The sequence below is a fragment of the Enhydra lutris genome, unplaced genomic scaffold (genome assembly GCF_002288905.1).
Source record: "Enhydra lutris kenyoni isolate GAN:26980312 unplaced genomic scaffold, ASM228890v2 scaffoldscaffold10, whole genome shotgun sequence".
Lineage (NCBI taxonomy): Eukaryota > Metazoa > Chordata > Mammalia > Carnivora > Mustelidae > Enhydra > Enhydra lutris.
In genome coordinates, this window is record NW_019154094.1 from 5,571,052 (window position 1) to 5,597,133 (window position 26,082).

At 60.4% G+C, this 26,082-nt stretch overlaps 1 protein-coding gene across 4 annotated transcripts; it reads left to right on the top strand.

Annotated features, from left to right (window-relative positions):
* The first annotated feature begins 471 nt into the window (after positions 1-471).
* LOC111144074 (parathyroid hormone 1 receptor) lies at positions 472-25,177 on the top strand. 4 transcript variants are annotated; one of them, XM_022498169.1, is made up of 16 exons: positions 472-584; positions 2,706-2,876; positions 5,240-5,362; positions 15,464-15,566; positions 17,456-17,590; positions 19,250-19,360; positions 19,464-19,582; positions 19,744-19,838; positions 20,038-20,233; positions 20,723-20,876; positions 22,443-22,503; positions 22,848-22,914; positions 23,146-23,240; positions 23,834-23,975; positions 24,087-24,128; positions 24,634-25,177. In XM_022498169.1, exons 3-16 carry the CDS (start codon positions 5,288-5,290, stop codon positions 25,015-25,017), a joined length of 1,779 nt encoding a protein of 592 aa, XP_022353877.1. In that variant the 5' UTR covers positions 472-584; positions 2,706-2,876; positions 5,240-5,287; the 3' UTR covers positions 25,018-25,177. The 4 variants fall into 4 exon arrangements, with proteins under 4 accessions (XP_022353877.1, XP_022353878.1, XP_022353880.1 ...); XM_022498170.1 differs by lacking the exons at positions 472-584; positions 2,706-2,876 and adding an exon at positions 3,993-4,200; XM_022498172.1 differs by lacking the exons at positions 472-584; positions 2,706-2,876; positions 15,464-15,566 and adding an exon at positions 4,134-4,200.
* Positions 25,178-26,082: the final 905 nt, after the last annotated feature.

Below are 26,082 nucleotides of genomic sequence, written 5' to 3' on the forward strand. Positions count from 1 at the left end.
CCTTCTCGGGTCTCAGTTTTTCCGCCTATGATCTGGGTATGAGCTACCCTGAGCCTCCATCTGATTTCTTCAGGTGTCCCAAACATGAATGAAATCACTCATAGTAGCTGTGTTCATACCTCATGGGGCCTGAAATTTCTGAGACATGGAAAAGCCAGGAGGGGCAGACAGGGACACAGGAATAGATAGAAGGAGAGTTAGCTGGAGACAGGCTTGGTAAGGCCAGGAGAGGACCACTGAGGCACACCCCCACTGGAGGGACCAAGCGGGCCTGGGCACCTGTCAAGCACACCCATGGAGGTGGGGGAGGGCCCAGCTCAGGGCACCGAACACTTGGACCTGCCTCTTCTCCCCCACTAGGGGTCTGGGACAAAGTCCTGGGCTGGTGCAGGGCTTGGTAAAAAATAACTAATTATTCTTTTCAACCAAAAGCTCTCACTCAGGCCTTTTCCTGTCCCTAGCGGCAACATCCTTGCTTAGGCCTGAGCCCCAGAAGCTGCTAGAACCATCCATGGCCTCTCCATGGCCAACCTGAGCCTGCTCTGAGTCTCCAGGCCCTGCTTGGAAGACCTTGTGGGCTCTAGGTGAGTGGGGTCCAAGGCAAGCCTGGGACGCGAATGCAGCCGGGAGGGGCAAAGCAAGGCCACAGTACCCCATTGTGTGTGTGTGTGTGTGTGTGTGTGTGTGTGGGTGTGTGTGTGGGTGTGTGTACCTGTGTGACGCTGTGGGGCCAACAAGGCATGCCTGCATGGGGATGTCTGTGGTTCTGGTGTTACTGTAGGAGGGAGTCTGTGACAGGAAGCCCACACCTCCAGGTGCCCCCGGAGTGCTCCCTGCCTCGGACAGAGCCTCCCGGCCCCTTGTGCCCCCAGCTTCCCTCCCTTGGCCTTCCTGAGAGGTGAGAAAACCAGGCTTCCTGCTGCAAGGGGAGGGGGCTGCCCGACCAGCTGCTGTGGGAGCCTCCAGTGACTCATCTGGGTGGGGGGTGTTTATGAGCAGCCGAAATGGCTATAAAAGTGGCACCTCGGTTCACTGATGGCCTGGCCATCCCCTCCCCTACCAGCCCCCTGCCTTGAAAAGCTTCCAAAGGGGCCTGGAACCAGAGAGAGGTCTGGGATTAAGGCTTGGTGGAGGCTCAACCTGGGGTCAGGGTTCAGCCAGGGATTAGAGGTCAGACTGGGATAAAGTCTCCACATTGGGGGTGGGGGGGAGCTCAGGATGGGATTAGGATTGAGATGGGGATTCAAGCTGACTTTGGGGCTAAGGATGGGAGATGAACTGTTGAGGGTTTACAGGCCAGTTTTTCCAGAGAATCCCCAGAACGGGACAAGGGGTTTTCTGAGGGTCTTGAGGCCAGGCTGCAGGGCTGAGAGCTGAGCCTCTGTCTTTCCTTTTTGAGTCTGGGGCCCACCCTGGCTCTAGGGTCTGTATAGCTTTGCCAGACCCCTACTCACAGCAGCAGAGTCCAGTTTAGGGCCACTGGGCCAGAGCCCAGATCCTGCTCCAGCTCTGAGCTCCAGGGATCTTGGCTTTTCCTCCTAGGTCCCCATTACAGATGGGTGTCCCCATAGGGGACTCCCTCCCTCCTATCAGGCCTTTTCAAATGTCCCTGAAACTAACCTGAAACTGACCAGAAACTGACCCTTGGGGCCCTGGGGCTTGTCTGACAAAAAGGCTGGCTGGCTCTGCCAGGCACTGGGGTGCTACCAGTTAATGTGCGACACCCAATCCCCATGGTGGCACTTTAACCAGGGGCCAGGAGGTGCCTTAGGGTATCTGCCTCAGCCAACAGTTCTGGAATATCCGTCAGGGACCTCTGGGGTGAGGCACATGCATTACAGCTAGAAGAGCACCCTTAAGGGCCCCACAGCCCACTGGACCCCTCTCTGCAGCCCTACCCACACCCCTCCACCCCGGTCCTCCCCACTACAAATACTGTTTGTTTCCCAATCTCAAGCTTTCCGGTATCGGATCTGAGGACTCCCTACATCAGTCCCCAGTTTTACCCCAGTTGCCCCAGTGACTCTATGAATTTTCTTTTCCTATCACCACAGGGCAGGGGTGATCAGTCATAAAGCCATAAAACAGAGTAGAATGGCTTGGAAACAGAGACATAAAACAGAGACCATCAAAATGTAACACTGAAGAACCACAGATGTTCTCTGGGTACCTGATCCTCTGTCCCTGTTCCCAAGTAATCCACACACCACAGGGGGTAGCCCCCAAATCACAGCCCCCCCAAGTAGTGGAAGAGATGGGGTCACACACAAAAAAAGAGGGAGGGATGTTCTTTACACCAGGCAGAGAACCATGATCCCAGCAGAGTAAACTCCAAAGGCAAGGGCAGGGGAGTGAACATGGGGAGCAGGTCGGGAGTCGAGAGGACACTACCTGTTGGGGAGTGTCACCTCTGGAGGAAACTGCCTCAGACAGCATCGCCCTTAATCACCTGGGCAAGAAACTTGAAAGTAGTGGGGCACAGAGGAGGATGTGGCCACAGACTCATAGGGAAGCAGACAACTGTGTATGGGAGATGGGTGGGCTTTGGGCCTGGAAGAAGGTGGGCTGCCAGAGAAGCTGGCTAGAGCTGGATTCCAGTGGCCTTAGGCCTTAGGCTTGCAGATCCATTCACATGAAGGGTAGGGACCATCCCTGAGATGGGGTGGGGGCTGGTTTGGGGGCTGTGAGGAGCTCAATTTCCACAGGCTGAGTCTGGGGAGCCCACAGAGCCCATGGGTCTGGACACCCACACTCCGCAGCACTAAAACAGTAAAGTTAAAAGCGCCCTTTGAATCAGCTGGTCAAGTCCCCGATTTACAGATGAGGAAACTGAGGCCCAGACAGCAGGAAGTCGTCCTGCCCAGGATACACAACCGGTAAGTGGGTGAGCAGGGACTGCCACTTAGCCCAGATAATATATCTAACGGCCCCAAGAGTCACATTAGCTTCCTCCTGACCATCCTTGAAAGCCCTCGGCTCCAGGCATCCCAGGCCTTCCCAGCATCTCAGCTTCTCTGCGTGATCCTGAAAGGTGGCGGACTTGGGGTCTCAGACCCCTTCCTCTAAGCGCTAACAGCGTCCCCTCCCGAGGCGGAGCACGTAACCCCGCCCCACCCCGCCCCTGCCCCCAAAGACTCCTCTCGCTCCTCCCCCAACTTGAGGGTCCCGGGTGGACCAGAGCCCGCCGGCCGGGAGTGTTTGGGGCTGTGAGGGGGTGGAGAAGGAGGCGGATCTCGGGAGCGGGGGTCCCGGCTGAGCCCCGGGTCTGGCGACTTGGAGCGGCGGACTCCGGGGCGGAGCTGGGGAGGCCGGGCAGGCGTCTGGAAGGGTCGAAGACTCTGAGAGACCCCCGACCCGGGGAGAGACTCGGGAGGGTGGGAGAGGGACGTGAGCCCTCGCGGGCAGGGGCAGGGGCGGGTCTAGAGCACTGCGGACCTACCCACTCGGGAGTTCCCGAGGCTGGGGGTCCAGGCGAGGGCGGGGCGGGGCAGGAGGGCGGTGGCGGCCGAGCCGGGCGCGGGGCTGGGGGCCCAGCAGCCTCCCCAGGGACCCCGGTCCAGCCCGAGCGGGAGTCGCGCGGGCGCACACACAGCGCCGCGGCCGGGGGCGCGCGGGGTACCTCCGGTGAAGAGGTCCTGCTTCGCGGCTGAGGGCCCCTGTTCACCCAACCCGGCAGGCCGATCAGAAAAAATAACGTCTGTGCTTCCCGGAGAAGAGAATGGAGCGGCGGCAGCGTCCCGGGCTCCGTTCCCGGGCCCCGATGTCAGAGCTCCCTTGGCCCCGTCCCCTTCACACTCACATCCCGCCGCTGGCGACCCGGGGCGCGGCCTCTAGAGAAACGTCCCGGGGCAGGGGCAGGGGCAGCGGGCTCCGTTCGGCGGCTCCGCACACCCGTGGCGGAGGCGGCGCGGGGGAGGGGGGGCGGGGGCGGGAGAGGCCCAGGGAGGGCGCGGGGGAGGGAAGAGGCGCCCGGCCGCGGGGGGAGGGGGAGCGGCAGACGCCGAGGCGAGGGACGCGCGCGGCGGGCGGCGGCTCTGAGCGGCGGCCGGGCGGGGGGTGCTGGAGGCCAGGCCGGCCAGAGGGGATCCCGAGAGCCCCATGAAGTGCCCCCGGGGCCGCGGACGGGGCGCTGTCCTGGGGAGGCTGTCGGGGGGTCCCCGACATCCATGGCTAAGCGGGGGCCGCGGCGGCGCGCTCAAAGTAAGTCGGGGTCGGGGGACCGGCGCCCCGGGGAGGGGGTGGCGGCGGCGTTGGGTAGGGGTGACTCCGGGCCTGGCCGGGGCGGCCGGGCTGGTCCGTCTCGGTGTCAGTCGGCGGCGCCTCCTCGGAGCCCGGTGGAGCCGCCAGCCCCGCGCCGCTCGGCTCCGTGGCTTTTTTGGAAACTTGCAAATGTTTTCGTAGAGAGAGAGAGAGAGAGAGAAGGGGGAGGGGAGGGAGGGAGCGAGGGAGTGACCGAAACGGAGCTCGGGGCTGCTGGAAGAACGGAGGCCAAGGCTGGGGGAGCTAGAGACGGACTGACAGGCCGACAGGCAGAGCGTCCCGGCCGCAGGCGTGCTTCAGCTGCGCGGGCGCAGGCGGGGCTCCGGCCCAGGATGGGGAGAGGATTCGGGAAGCGGCCGCGGACAGGATGGGTCCGAGGGGGCTGAGGGGCAGAGAGCTGGCGGCCCGAGCACCGAAGGGCTCAGTGTCGTTGCAAAGTTGGGATCGCGTCCCTAAGCTGCACGCCCCGAGCGGCTCAAAACGCGCCCCCCGCCCCGCCCCCCATCCCGTCCTTGAGCTAGCCGCGAAGCTAAAAATAACAGCCCGGTTCGCCCCCTGCAGACCGCGACCCCAACCCCTCCCCCGACCCCTCCCCCACTGGGCGTGGGGCGAAGCCACAGCTCCCAGTTCCCCAAAAGAAAAAAAGAAAAAGACAGAAAAGGCGGCGCGGTGGGGGGGGCGGGGGGCGGGCCGGGGGCGGGGGGCCCGGCCATATGGATGTGATTTCTCCGCTCCGAGGCAGACGGGCAGCTCCGCAGCGCTCGGCGCCCGCCCGCCGCCCGCCCGGCCCCCGGCTGCCTCCCTTCCTCCCTCCCTCTCTTTCTCCTTTGCGCTCCCTCGCTCGCTAGCCCTTGGCGCATGGGCCCCGCGCCGGGCCCCGGGGCCTCGGGCCGCCTGGCCTCCGGGGTCCCCTAGGCCCGGGCGTGGGCGGGACAGCCCGGCCTGACGCAGCTCTGTACCCCACCACCACCACCACCAGGGCCGGCGGCGGCGGCTGCCCCGAGGGACGGGGCCCTAGGCGGTGGCGATGGGGGCCGTCCGGATCGCGCCCGGCCTGGCGCTCCTGCTCTGCTGCCCGGTGCTCAGCTCCGCATACGCGCTGGTAAGTCCCTCGCCCGCACTCCAGGACAGGCTGCGGGCTTGCTCTGTGGTCCCTGGGGTGGATCCAGGGCACAGAGTCTAGGTTCCCTGAGTAATTCGAACTTTGGATGAGCGTCGCCTCGGACCAGAGAGCTTGGGTGCCAGCTGTCTCTGGGGTGTCTGGACTTCATTCCTGATGCCTATGGTCCTCTTAGTTCTGAAGCCTGGGTTCGGGATCCCAGGTCTGGAAATCTGTGGTTGGGGTTCCTCTATCTTCTGCTTCTGTGAGCACCGCTACTCTGGCTGTGTCCCCTTTAGGGATGACAGTGTGATCTAGCAGTAGCCTGGGCTTTGGCCCTGATGTAGGGTCCCACAGACTTTGTTCCTGGGCCTGTGTCTTCTGCAAGTTTTGTTTGCCACCCAGGACACAGGGCTGTGGGTCTGAGCTCAGAATCACCCAGGCAGGGGATAGGATTTAGGGGTCCCCTCCAGCTCTCACGATCACATGCGTGCAAACATGTGGACGCCCTTGCCCAGGGAGGCGGCTGTGGTGTGGCACGGAAGAAGGATGGAGGTCTCCTGAAGGGGACTGACCTCACAGGACACTCCTCCAGGAGAAACATGCTGGAGGGGGACTCTGGTGAGTGAGGGACCCCCATGTATACCCTCCTGAGAGCAGAGCCAAGAGGGAGACCAGAGGGAGAAGAAGAGGCAGATTGGGAGATAAGGCAAGAGAGAGAAAAGAGACAAAGGGGGGTGGAGATGAGAGCTTCTCAGAGCAGGAGTAGACAGACCAAGAATAGCAGAGAAAAGTAGGCACTGGCAGAAGCCAAGAGCTGGAGGTATGGAGGAAAGCATCCTTTTCCTCCTGGGCCAGAAACTGGGGGCCAGGACATGGGGAGTCAATCAGACGGGACTAGCCCGTAGCTGAGGAGGCTGTCTGCCTGTATGTCCGACCTCAAGGCCCCTGCTTCCTCCCCAGTAGCTCCCAGGTGGGGGCTTCTGCCTTCTAGAGAAACGAGCAGGCAGCCATGCAGCCCCCTTCTCCTGACCAGCTCCACCCCCTCCACCCCAGGCAGAACCTGAGGTGGGAAGGCAGGAGTTCTGGGATTCCTCCAGCTCCAAGGCCCATAGGACCGGGGCTATCCTCCACACCTCAGTTTCCCTATCTGTAAAAAACAGCAAGAACTTTTGCCTAAGAATCCCCTGAGTGAGGCTCTCTTCTCCTCTGGGACCTCAACATGCCGCATTCCCTGGTGCCCGTGCCCTCGCGACCCTGGCTCCCTGAAGCCAGAGACCTCACCCCATACGAGGACTTGTAGATGGGGAAACTGAGGCTCAGAGACTCATGCAAAAGTACATGCAAGGACCTGGAGCCATTTCCCCACCCTCCCCTTGGGCCAGGCTGGGATAGACAGGAAGGACAATGGGCATGAGTGTGCTGAGAGCTGTCTGTGTGTCAGAGCGGGGCTCGCTGGGACTCTGCATAGGTTGTTCTCTAGGTCCGTGTGAGCGTGTGTCCCCTGTAGACACACGTGTCCGAAGCATTGGGTCTTCACGTGACTTGCAGGAGCATAGTCGTGCATACGTGTGTGTGTGTGTGTGTGCACGTGTGCATTTGTGAACACATGTGCCCCCAGGTCTGTTGTTTATTTTTATTTAATAAATGCTTTTTTAGTGCTTTCTACTTGCCAGACACTGTCCCAAGCACTTTACAGTATTAGTTTCATCTTTCCCACAACCCTCTAAAAAAGGTTTTGCTATCGTTCCCATTTTAAAGTAATCTGGAGCACACAGTCCCTATGATCATTTTGTACTGCACGCCGGTCTAGTGCTAAGCCCTGTGTCTCCATGGGGAGGGGGTCATGGGCCACCCCAGGGCCCCACACTTACTTCTGGGGAAGCTGAGGCATGTGCAAAGAATTTGCCTCCCTTAGCCATGGTTCAGGTCTGAAGGCCGGGCTGGAGGAGGGATACCACGGCGGGGTCTGCCCTGAGACCTTGCTAGGGTGTCAGTGTCTAGAGGTTCAGGCCGTGTATACACTGGACCTTCCCTGGGTTTACAGCTAGAGGATGTGGCCTGAGGATCACCCCATACCCTGTGTGCTCCCTGGGCTCAAGAGGAACCAGCGGGAGACTGACAGCCGCCAGTTTCTGCTTTTGAACCCAGGGGCTGCCGTTCACACCCAGATCTGTGCTGATGCCCACCGACCCCACCAAACTCAGCCCATAGCCCCTGTCACCAAACCTGTGTGCTGCCTGCCCAGCAGCCCCAGGAGCAGGCTCACACCTCCAGAGACCTCAGGGTTCGGGACCAAAGAGCGTCCTGCTGGGAGGACACCGGCTGTGGCCACACTCAGCTAGCCAGTCCATCTTGTCCTTACAAGGAATAGTAGCTGTGGGCTGAATTTTGAAGGAGGGGATGGACGCACAGATTGTGAGTAGGGGGCGAACAGGTGGTCTTGTCCTTGGAGGTGCCTCATCCTAAGGACGCCCCCAGCACACACACATGTAAAGGAGAAACTGCAGTGGGAGAAGAAGCAGGTCTGCATGGGGGGTGGGCCTTGAGCGTAGAGCTGTGACCTCGGGTCCGACTCAGAAAGGACTGCGGTGGCTGAGAGTATAGGGGGCCCCTCCCCTGCTCCGGGGCCAGTGTGGCCACCGGCCCTCTTTTAAAGACCAGAAAGAACCACTATGTATTGAACAATGACTGTCCTCCGATTCTGAGCTAGAAACCGTCATAAATGTTTTCTCAATACGTCCTTTCACCCACCCGTTTTATGGGAAAAGGCCCTGAGGTTCCTGTGGCAGAGGTGGGACTTGAACCCAGGTCTTCTCATTCTCACACCGAGTTTCTTCCTCCAAAGCGAGGCAGGGAATCGTGCTGACAGGAGAGCTCCATGTCCCACTGCAGGGTTTTTTTAAATTTTGCTTCCTTTTCCTTTTTTTCTTTCTTTCTTTGTTTCTTCCTTCCTTTGTTTCTTTGTTTCTTTCTTTCATAAAATCCTTCTGTTGTTTTACTTTTATTTTCTTGTGTTTAATTGAACTAATACTTGAATATGTTCTTTCTCATAAAAGAGTCATATAATACAGATTAAACAGAATTCATCCTTGATGACTCCCAAGTCCCAGTGCTCCTCTAGAAAATAACCACTTTTTTTTTTTAAAGATTTTATTTATTTCTTTGGCAGAGACGGATCACAAGTAGGCAGAGAGGCAGGCAGAGAGAGAGGGGGATGCCGGCTCCCTGCCAAGCAGAGAGCCTGATGCGGGGCTCAATCCCAGGACACTGAGATCATGACCTGAGCCGAAGGCAGAGGCTTTAACCCACTGAGCCACCCAGGTGCCCCGTAGAAAAAACCACTTTTAACACTCTGGATGGGGATATCCTCCCAGACCTTTTTCTGTTTATTTCCAAAAGATACCAAATCTTCCCAAAGATTTTTGTGTCCATATAGAGCAGACAGTCTTTTCTGTTGTTTTCTGTGTGTCGTTAAATGAATGGTATCTGTCTGTAGGTAAGGTTCGGCCGTGTGCTTTTTTTTTTTTTTTTTCACTCAAAAGTGTGTCCTGGAGATCTTCTTGTCAGTAAATATAAATCTGTTTTCTTTAATGGCGCATAGTATTCCAAAATCTACAAAGGTACCTCTAGATCTTTCCTGCATACTTTTTTGTGTGTGCGCGCGTGTGATTCCAGATGGTGGCGGGGAAGCTCCTGGAAATGCCATCTTGTGCCCCTGCGTGACGGTTTCCCTGTAGGGTATTTCTAGATTCTGTCATTGCTGGGTCTGAAGCACATCACGTTTTTTATTTTACTGGACACGGCCGCACTGCCCTCTAGAAAGCCTGTCTGTGAGGGTTGCTACTCACAATGCCAGCAGTGAGCAGGAGGGTCTCCCCCAACAACCCTGTCTCATAGGGTAGTGCCACCTTTGCCATTCTGACAGGCGAAAAATGGTGTCTCTTGCCAATTACCGGTGAGCTTTTGACTTTCCGTTGGTCTATTGTCCCTCTTCTAAGAGCTTGTCCAGAGTCGTTACTTATCTTTCTATGGGTTATTTGTCATTTTGTATTGATTTGTTGAAGGTTTTTCTATCACCTGCCCTTAAACACCCCCCCCCATGCACCCCAGCTCTGGGAACGGCCTGTGGACAGAGCGGGAGGAGGGGGGCCGAGCCCTCCCGGGAACTTGGGTTTTCTTCGGAATGTTTTAATGAGGCGTCAAGCGGCCTCCCCCAGATTCCTGTTGTGGGCCTTCTGGGGACACTCCCTGGTCCAGCCACCACACCAGGAAGGCAGCTCTTTCAGGGAAAGAGTCCCTGGGATTAAGAAAGCGTGGCGTGGGGGGTTTGCAGACCCACTGAAGTGGTTTGCAAAATGCAGTGTGACTGGACAAGAGAGCAGGGTTTCACCTCAGATTCACAAAGACATTTGGAAACGTCCAAACCCTAAAGAACCCCAATTCCGGGACCGGCCTCATGCGACGGTGAGACCTGGCGGGATCTTACTCTGCTGACCAGGCATACGGGTGGGTTAGGCCATCCTATCCTTGCGGACCTTGGTCCTGCAGGCCAGGTAGAGGCGGCCTGTGAAGATCCAGTGGGTCCAGCAGCCAACTCCGCCATCCTAGGCTCCATCCCTGCCCTGAAGGCGTCCACGCTGGCCAGGATGAGAGGCGTCACTAGTGCCTCCCCCCCCCCAGCCCCTCCCAGCCCTGAACACAGGCAGCCTGTTCAGGAAGGCCTGGAGAGGGGGAGGAAAAGTCAGCACTTGTCAGCGGTGGCGGGGCAGGAGTGTCCCCGGCAGGGAGCCCGTCCCAGCCTGCTCAGGCCAGCCGGACAGACAGAGGGCAGCAAGGGGCGGGGAGGAGTCCCTAGCCAGCTGGCACGGGAGACGACGAGGGGTGCCAGCCCAGGTCCCAGTAGTGGAACCTGGAGAAGAGGTGCAGGAAGGCCAGGAGGTCACGAGGGGGTCCCCTGCGAGCTGAGGTTTACTCCTTCTGCCTTTTCTGGAGGTACACCTCCCCTAGCTGCTAACCACAGGGCGCCACTGTCCCCTGTCCCTTTAGAGCTGAGCATCAGATGCCATCACCTCCAGCATCGCCGTGCCATCCCCATTCTGTCTGCCCCCACACCTGAATTCCCCCTGTGCAGCCTGCCTCCCAGGCCCTGCTGGGAGGCGACTGCCTGATGGGGTTCAGGAGGGTTCAGGAGGACTCAGGAACGCTGGGACTGAGGCTGGCACCAGGGGGTCCCTGGGGCTGTGTCCTTTCTCCTGGGCTGCTGCCTCTCTTTAACTGTGACTCTGAGCCTCAGTGTCCCCATTCGTAAGGTGGGGATGTGGTGGAATTTCAAGGAGATGGGGATAAAGTGCCAGGGTCCGTGGCTGGCACCAACAGGCAGAAGGGATGGCTGGATACCAGGCAGGTCCGCTTTCTCTGGAGGTGAGTGGGAAGCCCACAGCCGCCTTCCCCCAGGGGACCAGGAGGAACCCGGGAAGAGGGATGGATGAGATGACCCAAGAGGGCATCTCGAGGCTAACGGCATCTAGTGGAAGAAGCCCCTTTCCCAAAGGCAGAGGTGTCGGCCACTGAAGAAGTAGCCCTTGTATTTCCTTCTGAGTTTTGCCGGGAGGAGAATGTAGGCATGTCTGGGATCACAGACAGCAAATGTGTGGAATTTGGCAGTTAGGAGAAAAACTGAGAGGAGTGGCCCTCCTTTGGTCAGTGGCGTGGAACTGGCTCTCTCCACCACCACTGTCCCCATCATGGCTCTCTCCACCACCACTGTCCCCATCACACCTCCATCACCATCAGCAGCCTTCATGCTGCCTCCCCCCTGTCCTCACCCCCACTGCCAACACCGCTCCCACCCCCAACTCGGACACCATCCTCCATGGGGCTTCCCTGCGAGCCGAGGTCGAAAGAGCTACTTGCCCCCGCAGGGGAGGGGTAGTGAGCAGATGGCTTTTCTCTTTGTCTGAGCTTCTGAACTCAAGAAATGAGAAACACATCCGGGCCTCTTGACCACACACTACTCTCTCCCTGGGACAGCAGCTTCTATGTTTGTAAATGACAGACTGGCTTCCAGCCTTCACCCGCACTCTGCCTGGAACCCCCAGACACCAGTTCATTGCTCCCAGGCTACCCCCTGTCCCTATTCTCCCCGCTCGGGCCCGAGGTCAGGACATCGCCCCACCCCCTGCACGTTCACAAACAGCATACCGTGCACGCTTGTGCACACGGGGAGGCTCTGTGTTGGGGGGTTCAACATGGGGAGTGTGCTGCAGCGAGGAACACTGAAGCCGAGCCTTAACCCAAGACCATAGGAGGGATGTAGGGGGGATTCAGAACAGCTGGTGCCAGGCTGGGTGGCCCATGAGTGGTGGGTGACCCCAGGCCATGATCCAGCCCTGGGTCCCTCAGCCCTTGCCCCCAAAACCTAAGACCCACAGGCTCTCTGGATGTAAACTGATGCAAGCCTGAGTTCTTAGCACCAGGAGCTGGGCCAGAGAGACCTGGACTCTGCCAAGGAAGGGGAAGAGGGGCATAGTGGGGAGAGGGAGCAGCAGACAGAGTCACCAGGCCAGGAGGAGGATCAGCTGCCTGCACTTCCCCCTTTCAACCCCAGGACACGGGACCTCCCCAGTCAGGGCAGAGACAGATCAAGGGCTCTCTTGGCCCCCAAGCCCAGGGGGCCTGGCGGTGACCTGGACTCTTACTGGGAGTCTGGGTTGGATCTTCCCAGAAGTTCATCAGGCGCACTTCACCCAGTAGGCCCTCCTGTACTCCCTGCTCCCCACCCTCCTGGAGTCCCACTTCCCTCCACCCTTCACTGTGGCCCCCTGGACTTGGTGATCTACTCACTCTCCCCCTGCCACTCTAGGTCTGCGGCCTGGGGCCACTGTCAGTGCCCAGAAGGAGAGGTGCCCATAGCCAGAATAGGAGAGCCATGATCTGATGCTGCCACTACCGCTAACGGGAACAGTTATAGCCACCAGCTCTGCGCCACCCCCACCCATGCCCAGGCTCTCACTGAACCTCACCAACAGCCTTTGGATCATCCTGATTGCAAGGGTTAAGCAACTGTCCTAGACACAGAGCCAGTCAGTGGTGGCAATGGGCCTCGAGCTCCAGTGCTGGCTAGCAGAATCTGCTAGGTGAGGACAGGGTGCAGCTGGAGGGGGGTGGCGAAGGGGGACCTTGCACGCAGGGGAGCTGCCCTTCAAGGCAAGTGGAAATGAACTTGGTGCAGAACTGCCCTCCTTTCCTTGGGTAGGTGCTTGCTGGACTCTGGCTTAGACTCCTCTTGCTGCAGCATGCCGTCACTGGGGGACAGAGAAGTGGGTCCTACAAGTCCAGGGAGGCCAGAGATGGGGCCTCCGTCCCTTTGGAGGAATGGAGGAGTTTGGGGGCCATGGGGGTACTGGAGGCACATCCCTTCCCTTCCCCTGGGCATTCCCAGCCCCACCATGGAAACCAGACTCCAGAGAACAGTGGGTACCTCCTCTTGGCCTCAGAGAGGTAAAGCCAAGAGCAGCAGGCGGATGCTGAGTGTGTGTGTTAGTTCCTGGTCATCACTCAGCCAGCACACCTGTCCCTCTGTCCATCTGTCAAATAGGCCATTTTCAACCCATGACTGCCTGCCCTCAGCCACATCAGTGGACCAGTCTGTCTACTGGGAGGGCTGGTGTGCCAGTCTTTGGAGACTGGTAGAAGCCTCAGTCACTCAGGAGCTTTCCATCAACTGGAAAAAATACGGCGCAGTATCTGTTTGTCTTGAGAGAGATGGAGGTGGGCAGGAGAAGAGGTGGGGACGGGGCCGTGGTGAGGGAGTAAGGATCAGAGGACGTCAGAGGTGGTACCAACAGTGGGTATGGGGCTGGTGGCAGTAATGGTGATGGCAGTGATGGTGTTAATGTTGCCTTCGATGGCGCTGGTGATAGTGGTGATCCAGGGGGTGGTGATCCCTGTGGTGGGGGTGTGGGTCACAGTAGCAACAGCACTGGTGGTGGTGATGGTTGGGTTGGTGGTGATGCTGGTTATAATGCTGGTAATGGTAGTTAGTACTCATGGTGGGAGTGGTGCTGGTGCAGGTGGTGGTGGTGATAGGAGATGGTGATGGTTGTGTTTGGTGTGGTTAGTCAAGGTCATGACGGTGGTGGTGGTGATGGCGGGTGGTGGTTATTGATGGAGGTACTCGCTGTAATGGTGGAAATGGTAGCGAAAGGGAGTGATCATGGGTCCAAGTGAGCAGGGCAGCTACACGGGGACCAGACTCCTCAGCAGCCTGGATCCGCAATGCCAGAGCCCCTTGGATTAGGGCAGGTCCAGTTCTTCCCCCACAACCCCCATCCGGTGAGGCTACTTCTGCCCCAATCTGCTGTAGCTGGGGGAGAATAGAACACATGGGAATCTGCTCCAGCCCTTCCTGGGGTGGGGTGGGGGTCCATAGCCACTGAGCCAGCTGAGATCTCAGGGTGCAACTCAGACTCCAGAGACACGCAGAGGCACAGACCCCCGACAGACACGCCTGTTAAGGACAGCTGCAGGACACACTGGCAGACGCACACACACGTCGACCTTTGCCCAGAACCCCACGTACACACGCGTGTTCCCAGACACTTGAGGCTCACGTCCCCCAAGTACATGCTGGGCAGTCCTCACGTGAGGACGCACAGAGACAGCGCCCCCGGTCAAGCGCGCACCCGCGGCCAAATGGTGAGCGCGGGCCTCTGGACGGCGCGCACGCGCACAGACGCGCACGCGCCTCCGCTAAGTGAAACCAGCGGAACCCGAGCCTGGAGGAGCCAATTGGAGACTCCTTGGCCCTGGAAGCCCTCGCTGCTGCCACTGAGAGACGCGGTCAATTAACTTCACCCTGCAGCCAGGCTCCCTGACCCGCCCCGCCCGGCCAGCCCGCCCCTTCCCCAGCCTCCTTCCTCCCCTGCCTCCCCCTGGCTCTCCGCCCTGCAATGCCCCACTCAGACAGGGGACGGGTCCTGGGACGGCTGACGGGCAGCAGCTCTGCCCGTTGAGGGTCTGAGGGGTCCAGACTCTGCCGTGGGACTGAGGGGTCTAAGGGGACAGACATGGCCCAGCCCCGGGTGTCTGAGGGGACTCAGTCTCACTTAAGGGGGAAGGGGATGTGAGGGATGTAGTAGTCTCTGTAGGTCACACTCATGGAAGTGGCTAGCCTTGGTCACACTGAGCTGTCCCCAGGGCAGGATCCTGCCTTTACTCTGACCCACTTGGAGCTCTGAGTCAGGGGAACACATGTTCAGGGTGAGACACCCCCCACCCCGACGCCCATGATATTCTTGTTCTCTTCGTCAAAATGATGCCAGTGTATCCCGGTGGGTGTCAGGCCGTGCGCGGGGTGTGCAGATTGGAAGGAAGAGAAAGAAGGACATTCCGGAGGGAACAGCAGGAGCGAAGGCCTGTTGGCACTGTCAGAACGCAGGGTCGGCTTCAGGGGAAGGAGCTTTCAGATAAGCAGTGAGATGTGGGTGATTCCCACTCACAACCGGCACAGGAGTGCCTGCCCAGCCAGACCACTTGCCAGCAATTCCTCGGACCTCTAGCTCTTGGGACTGCAAGGGTGGGAGCAGCTGAGGCACTCACCATTCACTGGGGAAAGCAGTGACTGGGGAGAGGGCCAGGATGGAAATTGGTGACTTCCAAGGTCCCCCAGGGTACTAGGGCTTGAAAGAATCCAGGCCTGGTTTATTTCCCCGGAGTTCACCACTCTTTATCCACCCGCTCTCCCCACCAGGTCCCCAACTGACAGGATCCTGTGAAGATCCATCCTGGGACATTCCATCCCTTTCCCATGTACCCTTGGGGAACAGACTGGACAGAGAATAGTAGCCTGCAGGGTTACTAGCGGGCAGGCAGGGGACATCCCCCCTCCCTCCCACCAGGAGGATATCCTGGTGGGACAGTCTCTACCCTTTGGAGCCGCAACTTCTCATCTGTAAAATGGGAGCAACACAAGGCAGAGTTCCCAAATTCTAGACTCAGAGCCTTTGGAAAGGGGGGAATCCATCAGGGAGGCTGGGATGGTTGTGGGACCTGCCAGTGCTCTGGAAAGGCCTGCCTGCAGTCTGACGTTCAACTTGGTAGGTGGATGCAGATGACGTCATGACCAAAGAGGAGCAGATCTTCCTGCTGCACCGCGCCCAGGCCCAGTGCCAGAAGCGGCTCAAAGAAGTCCTGCAGAGGCCAGGTGGGGGCGGAGCCGGGTGGGGCGGGGCCAGAGGAGGAGGGTCCGGGGGCGAGGTCAAGAGAGTGAGGGAGGGGCCCAATGAGGGTGAGAGCCTAGGATGCAGAACCAACCGGCACCAGGAGAGGGGGCTTCCACTTAAAAGGGGGGTGACTTGTGATCAAAGTTAGCAGGCTGAAATGCAGAACCTTCCCTCCCAGGGTGGGATCAGGGAGTAGGAAGGCAGCCACAATCCGAATCAGCCCCAGAGGGCTTAGATCTGGCAAGACACAACAGAATCAGGAGCCCTGAGAGGGGTACACTGGGACCGCTTCCTGGAAGAGGAGGTATCCAAGGCAGGTCCAGAAGAATAAGTAGATCTTTGAAGAAGGCCACCTGGTCAGAGGACAAGGCTGAGGTGTCCAAGGTCGGAGGAATCAAGGGTCCATGGGACTGGACGGGGAGGAGTATAGAGGGGTAGGGATGGTATCTATGACTCTGAGTCATGGTCACTGTCCGGGAGAGAGCATTTGACCTGGGGTTGGGTGGGCTTCTGCACACCAGCGCAGCATCTTCAGGGACCCCTGCCAAGGTCAAGGTGGGAGGGGCACCCGCCTTCTCAGCTCCTGCCCCATCTCCAGCTGGTCTCTTCCTTGAGTCCACTTCCTGGAAGCGGAGATGGGAGCTCATTAGCACTCATCCAGGCCTCTGCCTCCTGTCTGATTAGTCTCATCGATCTGGAAGAGGCCCAGGCGCCGTCAACTGGCCGAGGAGAGCAGTTTCCTGTCTGGAGCTGGCCCCTAGAATGCTGGGGACCTAAGGGCACACAGTGACATACTCTGTAGCACACGGACTTTGCTCATAGTCACAGGCATTCACATGGTCTCTGCAGTCCCCGCCCTGTCCACACTGGCCTCGCTGGTGGCTCTTTGATTCCCATACCCAGCCACATCAGGGTCTGGGGATCAGGTGGGCCCCTGAACTCTGGGTCTTGAACCCAGTGCTCTTCCTAGTTGTGGAAGCCCGGAGGCACCTACGCCCCCTACGCCCCATCCTCCTAGAGCCCCTCTCTTCCTGCTCTACCCCGTCCCGCTGCTCACCTCCCTACTACTGCCCCAGGATCAGGCAGGATAACAGGCACAGCCATTCTAGCCCAACTGAGGTGTCTGCACTCAACTTTGCTTTGTTGCCGCAAACCCTGACCTGGGAGGGCCGGGGCCCTGCTCGGGCTGTCACTGAAGGGGCACAAGTCAGATAACAAGGAAGACTTTTCAGCAAGGTAGAGACCTCAAACAGCTCTCTAATGGAGAGAAAGGCGAGCCCAACTCAGACAGAGAGCCTCCAGGGTCCCTCTGTGGACTCTGGGAACTCCTAGCTCGAGTATCCGAGGGCCGGGAACAGGTAGGTAGACTTGCCTGAACACCCTTGACACCTGCACACTCTTGCTCATGTCGTCCACACCATCAGCTTCCTGAGCTGCACGGAGCCGGTGCCAGGCTTCATTTTCACTGTTGAACCTCTGCTAACATCACCCCTACTGTCCACTTCTGCCCTGCGCCCCCTGGCGGGGCCCTGGCCTCCTGCACGGGCTCTGGCTCTGACGCCTGGGTCGGAGCACATTGCCTCTGTCCTTGTCTTGCCCACACTTACCGTTCAGCCCACTAGCTGGTCCCACACCCGCACGGCGTTCACTCCCAGTTGATCTCCTGTAGACAGTCTCCGTGCTCTCCGCCTACTTCTGCACCCAACAAGAGCTTTACAGTTTGTGAAGCACTTTCTCACCTGTTAGCTCTCCCAACAGCCTGGGCAGGGATCTACCCCACCAGAGAAACGGGGTGCCTCGGAGGCCGGAGCGTACCCTGGGTCTCCTGCCACAGCACTGTTGACAGCCATGACTACCCTGATTTCCCCAGCTGACATAATGGAATCAGACAAAGGATGGGTACCTGCCTCCACATCAGGGAAGCCTAAGAAGGAGAAGGCATCTGGGAAGCTCTACCCTGAGTCCGAGGAGGACAAGGAGGTGCCCACTGGCAGCAGGCACCGAGGTATGTCTGTGCTTCCTCCTGGGCATCCATCTGAGACCCGCTGGGACCCACTCTCCCTGCCGCTCTGGCCTCTGTGTGAACTCATGCTCTTCAGCTCTTGTGGGAAGGAAGAAGTTGTTGCCCCCTCTCCAGGAAAGCAGGGGAGAGGCTGGGAGGACACAGAGCCCACAAGGTATCATGCGCAGGGGGCTGGCAGCTGGATGGCGCCAGATCCCCAGGAGATTTGGACAGAGAACTTGTCCCGTGCTACCCCCACGGGCAGACCCAGGGCTATGGCCCATCCCATGGAGAGAGATGACAGAGAACCTGGGATACAGAGGGACAGGGAGAGGTCCAAAGACAGGGAGAGACAGAGAGGGGACCAGGAGGCATAAACTGAGACCGGGACTTGGTGTGTCAGAGGAGGGTGCACCCAAACACATAGGGTAGTGGGCTGTAGACACAGATCAGGGGAGGAGGGTGGCCACGGAGCAGCAGGGCTGAGACAGTGGGACAAGGAGGGGAGAAGAGAAGAGTGGGAGGGAGATGCAGGGCTGTGTTGTCCCTCAGGAAGGTAAGGAGAGACAAACGCAGAGCCCAGGCTGCAGCCACAGGGCCGGTTTGAACCGGCTGGGTGGGCAGCAGATTCCAGATGGGCCACATCTGGGAGGCTGTGGTCACCCTGTGGCTCCCCAGGGACCAGAGGGAATTGTGGGCCTAGCCAGGCGGGGCTGGGAATATGGTGCCCAGGACAGAGAGCCTTTCACCAAGCTGGGGTGGGTCCAGCCATCAAGGCAGCCTTCCAGGATGGCTGGAGAGTCCTGTGGTTGGAGCCCTGCAGAGAGAACGTAGGGAGCTGGGGGGCGGGGGAGTGGAAGGCAGAAGATTCAGAGGCTGGGGACCCTCCAAGGTCACTTAGTATCTCTGCTGTAAGGCTGGAGTCCCCAAGTAGGATATGTCACCCTGTCTTAAATCCCACAATTACCACTTCGATTTGGGGCATTATACCTCCCCCTACGAGTGATCACTGGAGTCTCAGAGCAGGTGCTTAGGGTGGTCTGGGATGGTGGCGGAAGCATGGGCTGATCTAGTCAATCCTGGCTACCCAGTGAAGAAACTAGAAGTGAGGAAGGTAGACACCTGGGTGAGGTCAGCAGCTCTTCGGGAGCCCAGCTGGGACTGGAAGCTGGACCTCCTGCCTCCAGCCCCGGATCCTGGGCAAGGGTCACATGGAGAGCATTCTCAGCTGAGGGAGTGAGTCTGGGCACTTGCTCTTCTCCAGGGACACCTGGAAGTGGGACCAAGAGCAGAGGAAAAAGAGAGAGGCCTGGCCAGGGGCTGAGTCACCTGAGGAGGGCAGGGCCCTGGGCTATATGACCCTAGCAAATCACATGCCTCTATGGGCCTCCACCATCCAATCTAGAAAATAGGACCAGCGCCAGTACCTGCATACAGGGACTGTGGGTGAATTCTGTGAGGCCAGGGATTCAATTCTATGCAAGACACAGTAGGTAGTAAGGCTCAATACATTCTCTCCAGAACACTCCAGGCCTGAGTTCTCCAGTCCTGGGGTACACCTGTCCCTGAGGGAGCCAGCGACCACGGGTGTGTTCATTCTTCTGGGTCACTAACCATGGACTTGACTGGTGTCCCCCACCTTGTCTGTCTCTGTGGGCACAGGGCGCCCCTGCCTGCCCGAGTGGGACCACATCCTTTGCTGGCCGCTGGGGGCACCAGGTGAGGTGGTGGCCGTTCCTTGTCCCGACTACATTTATGACTTCAATCACAAAGGTAAGGCAGGCTGGAGTAGGGTGGGGACTACAGGGGTGCCAGGACTTGGGGCTCAGGGCTCCAGATCTTTCTGCCTGCCCTGACCCTCCCCATGGGCCTGCAGGCCATGCCTACCGTCGCTGTGACCGCAATGGCAGCTGGGAACTGGTGCCTGGGCATAACCGGACATGGGCCAACTACAGCGAGTGTGTCAAGTTCCTGACCAATGAGACTCGTGAACGGGTGCGAGCTTTTCCCTTCCCCACCCTGATCTGGATAAGGTTACCCCACCCCACCCCACTGGTGGCCCCTGAGCGAGGCCTGACGCCTCCCGCCACCTCAACCTGGCCTCTGACCCTTAACCGGAGTCCCAGGGCTCTGATGGTGTGTCCCCACCGGCACAGGAGGTGTTTGACCGCCTGGGCATGATCTACACCGTGGGCTACTCGGTGTCGCTGGCCTCCCTTACCGTGGCTGTGCTCATCCTGGCCTACTTCAGGTGGGCAGGGCGAGGGGGTGGGGCCGGGTTGGGGGGGCGGGGCCGAGGGGTGCCAGCCCTCCCCTCAGCGCACCCCACAGCGGGGCCCGGCGTCCCTACCTTCCCCGTCCCTGCCCCCGCCCCGCGCACAGCCTGGTTTCCCGACCACCCCCCGCATGTCCCCGGGCCCCCACCCACGGTGTTGTCGCGCGCCCTGCAGGCGGCTGCACTGCACGCGCAACTACATCCACATGCACCTATTCCTGTCCTTCATGCTTCGCGCCGTGAGCATCTTCGTCAAGGACGCGGTGCTCTACTCGGGCGCCACGCTCGATGAGGCCGAGCGCCTCACCGAGGAAGAGCTGCGCGCCATCGCCCAGGCGCCCCCGCCGCCCGCCGCAGCCGCCGCCGGCTACGTGAGTGCCCCCCTCCCGCGGCCGGCGCTCGACTCCGCGCCGCCCCGCGCCGTCCCGCCCCCTCCAGCTCCGCCCCCTCCAGCTCCGCCCCCGCCCCCTGCTGGCCTCCTGCTATCACCGGCGTCCAGCCGCTCGCGGCCACCTCACGGGGTCTCTCCGGTCCCTCGCACCCCTCCTCCGCCTAGCTCCCCAGCCCTGCCGCCAAGGGCTTTGTGACTGTCGCCCTCCTGGCACTTGTATTAGCACTCCTGTCTCAGCGCAGTAGCCCCAACCGCTCCCCCCAAACCCAGTGCCTTTTTGCCCCTGGCAACATCCTCCCCCTGCCTCGGGCTCCTCAGCTCCGCTCTTGACCAGAGCCCGGCCCTGCCTCCCCGCTGGACTAGTGCGACGTGTCTTGTCTCATAGGCAGCCCCCAGCCAGCCCCCAGCCCATCACCCCACTTCCCCAGATGCAGGCCGGCCTTCTGGCTGACACCAGCTGCTCTCCTAGGCGGGCTGCAGGGTAGCTGTGACCTTCTTCCTTTACTTCCTGGCCACCAACTACTACTGGATTCTTGTGGAGGGGCTGTACCTGCATAGCCTCATCTTCATGGCCTTCTTCTCAGAGAAGAAGTACTTGTGGGGCTTCACGGTCTTCGGCTGGGGTACGAGGGCACGGCGGGCAGAGGCACAGGCAAGGGTGGGACCATGGGCAGCAGGGTCAAAGGGGCACTAAGGGTGAGGCACTCACACGGCCTCTCCCGACCTAGACGTGGGGCAGCCAGTGGGTGGCCTGCCCACCTCCTTCTCTGAGTCTGACCCCGTCCCAGGCTCAGGTGCCAGGGCTTGGCCGCGGTCAGCGTTCACCCCTGGGCTCAGCCCGGGGTTGGGGTTCACCTGGAGGCAGATTCACCTGGCACTGGGGCTCAGCCAGGAGAGGTAGGGAGTGCTCTCAGGCCAGGATTCAGCTCAGGATCAGAGTGGGATGGTGGGTCGGAGGTCACGCTAGGGCTGGAGTTGAGGTCTGGGATACTCCCTGCTCCGTGAGCCCTGTTTCCCTACCAGTCCCCTCACCGTGTGGAGCTGTCCACGCCACTGCCACCCGGCCTGCAGGAGCCATGACGCAGAGCTCTCGGCCTTGTCAGGGCTTCAGCAGCCCCTCCGCAGAATGGGTTGCTGGGGCTCTGCACTCCTCCCCCACGGGCTCCGGGATTGAGTTACCGATAATTGTCCATTATTGTTGGCAGCTCCAGAGCTTGGCTGGGCTCCGGGGCAACTGGCCAGACTGCAGAGGGGTAGGCCCAGCAGCTGAAGCCCTCCCTGCACTCAGCACCCAGAAGCTCTCGGGTCAACAGCCCACAGCCCCTTGGCACACACTCTGACCTTGACCTCCCCCACAGCAAGCCCTGGGGTTGGGGGAGACCTGGGCCTGGTCCCAGGAACTGACCTGGACTCTGGAGCTAGAGGGTGTCGGGGTGGGCAGGAAACACACAGATCTGGAGCAACAGAACTTGGTGACACAACAAGGTCACAGCTCTTTTTCCCACCATAAACACGGGTCGCACCCTGCTCCTCCCAATGGTGCACCCGACCCAGAACAAAGTGTGAGGGGGTGTGGGAACCCGGGCTCCCTTCTAGAGGTAGAGCTCACTCAGAGGTACCATGTGTCATCTGAGCTGACTCGGGCCTGGGAACACTGAGATTCCCCTGTGGCTTTCACTCAGACTGGAACGACAACTGTCATTCCACCCAGCCTCATCCATGGGGCTACGACCTTTCAAATTGGGTGTGTGTGTGTGTTGTTGGGGGGGTGGGGACTGCTGGGATAGAAGAATGCTGATACGAGGCCCCTTCCCCATAGGAACTCCCAGAGCAGAGCCTAAAGGGAAGGGAGGAGTGGACCAGGCATGGGGAAGTTAGTGAGGTCCTCCAGCAGGTCTGCACGCGTGGGCAGGAGATGCCAAACCCAGATGAGGGCGGAGGGCTAAAGTGGGTTCTGAGTGTAGGAGCCCCAAGAGGAGGCTGTGGGAGGAGCAGAGCAGCACATGCCAGCATGTGGCTCTGTCACCAAGCAGCCCTTGAGCCCAGGGTGAGGGGGGTCAGGGACAGTGACGGGATCATTTGGGGGTCACTGAGGATGAGAAGAATGGGTCTGGTAGGGTGTGCTGAGGGGAGAGACACCGTGGGTGCTCCCTGCGGTCCCTCACACGCCACCTGCTCTGCACCCACAGGTCTGCCTGCCATCTTCGTGGCTGTGTGGGTCAGCGTGAGAGCCACCCTGGCCAACACCGGGTAGGTCCTGGCGGAGAGGGGGGCACGGGGTTCTGGTACAGGTCAGAAATACGCCTGGCACCCTCTTCCTCCATGAAGCATGGGAAGGGGCTTCCTGTGCCCTGGGCCTGAAGGGACCCAGCTTCGGTTTTCTGTCCAGCCTTCAGCCAGATGCCCTCTCAGGGTCACAGGAGGCTGCCTCAAAAGTAACGTTTTAGGGGGGACTTGGGCCTGGCCACACCCAACACCCCCCCGTCCTTCATCCCTGCCAGCTGTTGTCAGAGCAGACCCGCTCTGGGGCCACTCTGTGGGCAGGCCCGGGGCAGGAGCACAGGGGTGGGAGCTGATGCATCGGCCTCCACCAGGTGCTGGGACTTGAGCTCCGGGAACAAGAAGTGGATCATACAGGTGCCCATCCTGGCCTCCATCGTGGTGAGCAGGGGTGGCTGTAGGGCTGTGGGGGCGGCTCCGCAGGTGCCGGTGACCAGCCCCTGACGGGGACTGCACGGGCTTCCCTGGACCCCAGAGTTGGAGCGCCACAGCCTCATGTCACCCAGTCGGTGGTGGGGGAAGCCTGGGCGGGGCCCTGGGTCCCTGGACCCGCGCCCCCCAACCTGCTATGGTGCACCTCGAGACGCAGCCCTTCCTCCCTCCCTCCCACAGCTCAACTTCATCCTCTTTATCAACATCGTCCGGGTGCTCGCCACCAAGCTGCGGGAGACCAATGCCGGCCGGTGTGACACGCGGCAGCAGTACCGGTGAGCTGCGCCCACCCGGCCTGAGGCTCCTCGGGACACCGGGGTCATCACACCCCAGCACCGTGCACTAAAATAAAGACAGAGGGCCCAAGAATGAGCCTGTGTCGAGGGAAGCACCCGGCTCCTGACTCCCTGGCCGGCCTCACCCAGCAGTCATGGGATCTGCCCTGGTCTCTGGGGCCACCCCAGAGCCAACCTGGGCCGTTCAGGGCTGGGGTCTGCAGGGGATGTGGGGGGCAAACCCAGACCCCTCCTCAAAGAGCTGATTATAGCGAGTCCAGGGGACGGGGGGCAGCAGGTGGCTTCGAGAGGACGGCAGCTCTGCTGAACTCCGAGGAAAGGGCTGCGGGGTGAAGAGGGAAGGCCGGGGGGAAGTGAGTGCCCCTGGAGGGACCAGCAGGTGCAGGCCCCAAGGGCCCTTATGAACACTTTGTCCCAGGTTAACTGGGTCGTCCTCTGCTCTGGCCAGAGCCGCAGGCCCCTTCTTGGCTCCTGGAGCCTAAGAGCTGGGGTCGGGCAGGTGGGTGTGGATAGCACAGTGCCTCCCGGGGAGCGGCGGCTTTTCGCTGAGCCTCCTACCCCTGCTGGCCCAGGAAGCTGCTCAAGTCCACGCTGGTGCTCATGCCGCTCTTCGGTGTCCACTACATTGTGTTCATGGCCACGCCGTACACCGAGGTCTCAGGGACGCTCTGGCACATCCAGATGCACTACGAGATGCTCTTCAACTCCTTCCAGGTGCGCAGGCCTGGCCAATGCCTGGCGGGGGGCGGGGGAGGGCGGCGGGGAGCTGGGCTGGGGCAGCAGGTGCAGCCTCTGGGCCCTGACCCCATGTACCTCTGTCCGTAGGGATTTTTTGTCGCCATCATATACTGTTTCTGCAATGGCGAGGTAAGCGTGGGAGGGGGAGCAGCCCTGGGACAAGGCGGGGGGACACGGAACGGCCAGGGTTCCCCAAATCCAGTCCTTTCATTCTCCTGTCCAGTTCCTCTGCTCCTCTGAGAACAGCCCTGAGGACATTCTGAAGGCAGAGAGTCTTTCCAGATGATTCAGGATGTGCTAGGATTTGCGGGCTCCTCACTCTCTGGCAGAGCCTGCGTCTTCCCAGCCCCACGGGTTGAATGCTCCGTAATCCGGAGCAAACGACTCAGCCACCCCTGGGGCCATTCGAGCCTTGTGGACTCAGGGTGTGTTGGTTGCCTGCAGTGAGGCACCATGTTCTGAGGATGACAGGATTTTGCTTGGCATTGGAATTTTCCAGTAACACCCCACGCCTCTGGTTCCACTGGGTGCAGAGTGTCATAGGGGCAGAGATGCAGGCACGGCTGGGGCTGGGGAGGGGAGACGTGGGGCAGAGGGGTCTACCTGACGCTCCGCCTCCTCTGGGCCATCGCAGGTACAGGCCGAGATCAAGAAATCCTGGAGCCGCTGGACACTGGCACTGGACTTCAAGCGTAAGGCCCGCAGCGGGAGCAGCAGCTACAGCTATGGCCCGATGGTGTCTCACACGAGTGTGACCAATGTAGGCCCCCGCACAGGACTCGGCCTGCCCCTCAGCCCGCGCCTGCTGCCTGCCGCCACCACCGCCACCAACGGCCACCCCCCACTCCCCGGCCACACCAAGCCAGGGGCCCCGACCCTCCAAACCACACCACCTGCCGCGGCTGCTCCCAAGGATGACGGGTTTCTCAATGGCTCCTGCTCGGGGCTGGACGAGGAGGCCTCGGCGCCAGAGCGGCCGCCAGCCCTACTGCAGGAGGAGTGGGAGACGGTCATGTGATCGGGGACCGAGCCAGGGTTGGACCCGTGGGCATAAGGGCTGACAGACGGACCAAGAGATGGCTGGTTGGACGGTTGCCCGCTCAGGGCTAGGGCTGGGAAGACAAAAGAGGAGAAAAAGAAAAAAAAAAAAAAGAAAGAAAGAAAGAAAAGGGAAAAGGAAGCCGTGTGCAGCTTCCTGTGGTCTGAGCTGGGGCTTGGGAGGCCGGGGCTGGGGGTGGGGGTCGTTGGGAGCCATGGAGACGTTCTTGGGTTTCACCTCTGGAGGTGCTCCAGGACCCACGGGCCAGTCCCTGGGGTCCGGGCACAGTCCAGCAGGAAAGACCTGGGAGAGGCCAAGAGTGGCCCCCGTTTGCTGGGGTCACACAGGGGCCCAGCAGAACCATGTGGGAGCTGGGCTACAGCCTCTCCCTGCCACCAGCTCCAGCTGCCGCCTCTGATGCTCCTGCCGAGGCCCCGGGGCAGCGGCGGTGGGGCGGGGGGAGCCCTGGCTCCTGGGCTGACTCTTCACCTGTTATCCCCTCAATGTTCGCCAAGGACCAACAGCAGGTCCCTGGGTCCCTGGCCCTGTTCCAGGCCCCGTCTTTCCTGTCCGGTGGCCATGCTGTGTCCCTTGGGGGCTGGGGCATTCAGGGACTCCACACAGGATCCCCAGCCCCCCCCCCCTGGATCTGACAGGTCTCTGGTCACCAGACTGAGAGGGCAGGGGGCGTGCCGAGGCCATCAAGTGGGACATGGGCTGAGGTCTGTTCTCGGGCCAGGAACTGTGAGGGAGCCAGGCATGGGGGCCTGCAGGACTTGGCACACCTGCTCACGGGGGGTCCGAGACCGCCACTAAGCGCCCCCCTCCAACACCTGCCCGCCGCGTTCCTTGCCCCCTGCCCACCCCAGTCTTGGGCCCTAGGGCACCACAGGCCCCCCTCGCCTGATGCTGGGAACCGGCCCAAAGGCATCCCCACCCCATGCTCTGACCAGAACAAGCTTCCTTCTCAAGCCTGAGGCCAGCCTTGCCCCTGGGCCTGTACCAGCGAGTGACCTTGCCTGGCCCTTCCTTCCCTCATCTCCA

What these genes read in the sequence shown, in the direction of transcription:
- LOC111144074 (XM_022498169.1), top strand. Translation starts at nt 5,288, where the DNA reads ATGGGGGCCGTCCGGATCGCGCCCGGCCTGGCGCTCCTGCTCTGCTGC. An exon ending in TTATGACTTCAATCACAAAG is followed by an intron (nt 19,361 to 19,463) that starts GTAAGGCAGGCT and finishes ATGGGCCTGCAG; the next exon opens with GCCATGCCTACCGTCGCTGT. An exon ending in CTCATCCTGGCCTACTTCAG is followed by an intron (nt 19,839 to 20,037) that starts GTGGGCAGGGCG and finishes CGCGCCCTGCAG; the next exon opens with GCGGCTGCACTGCACGCGCA.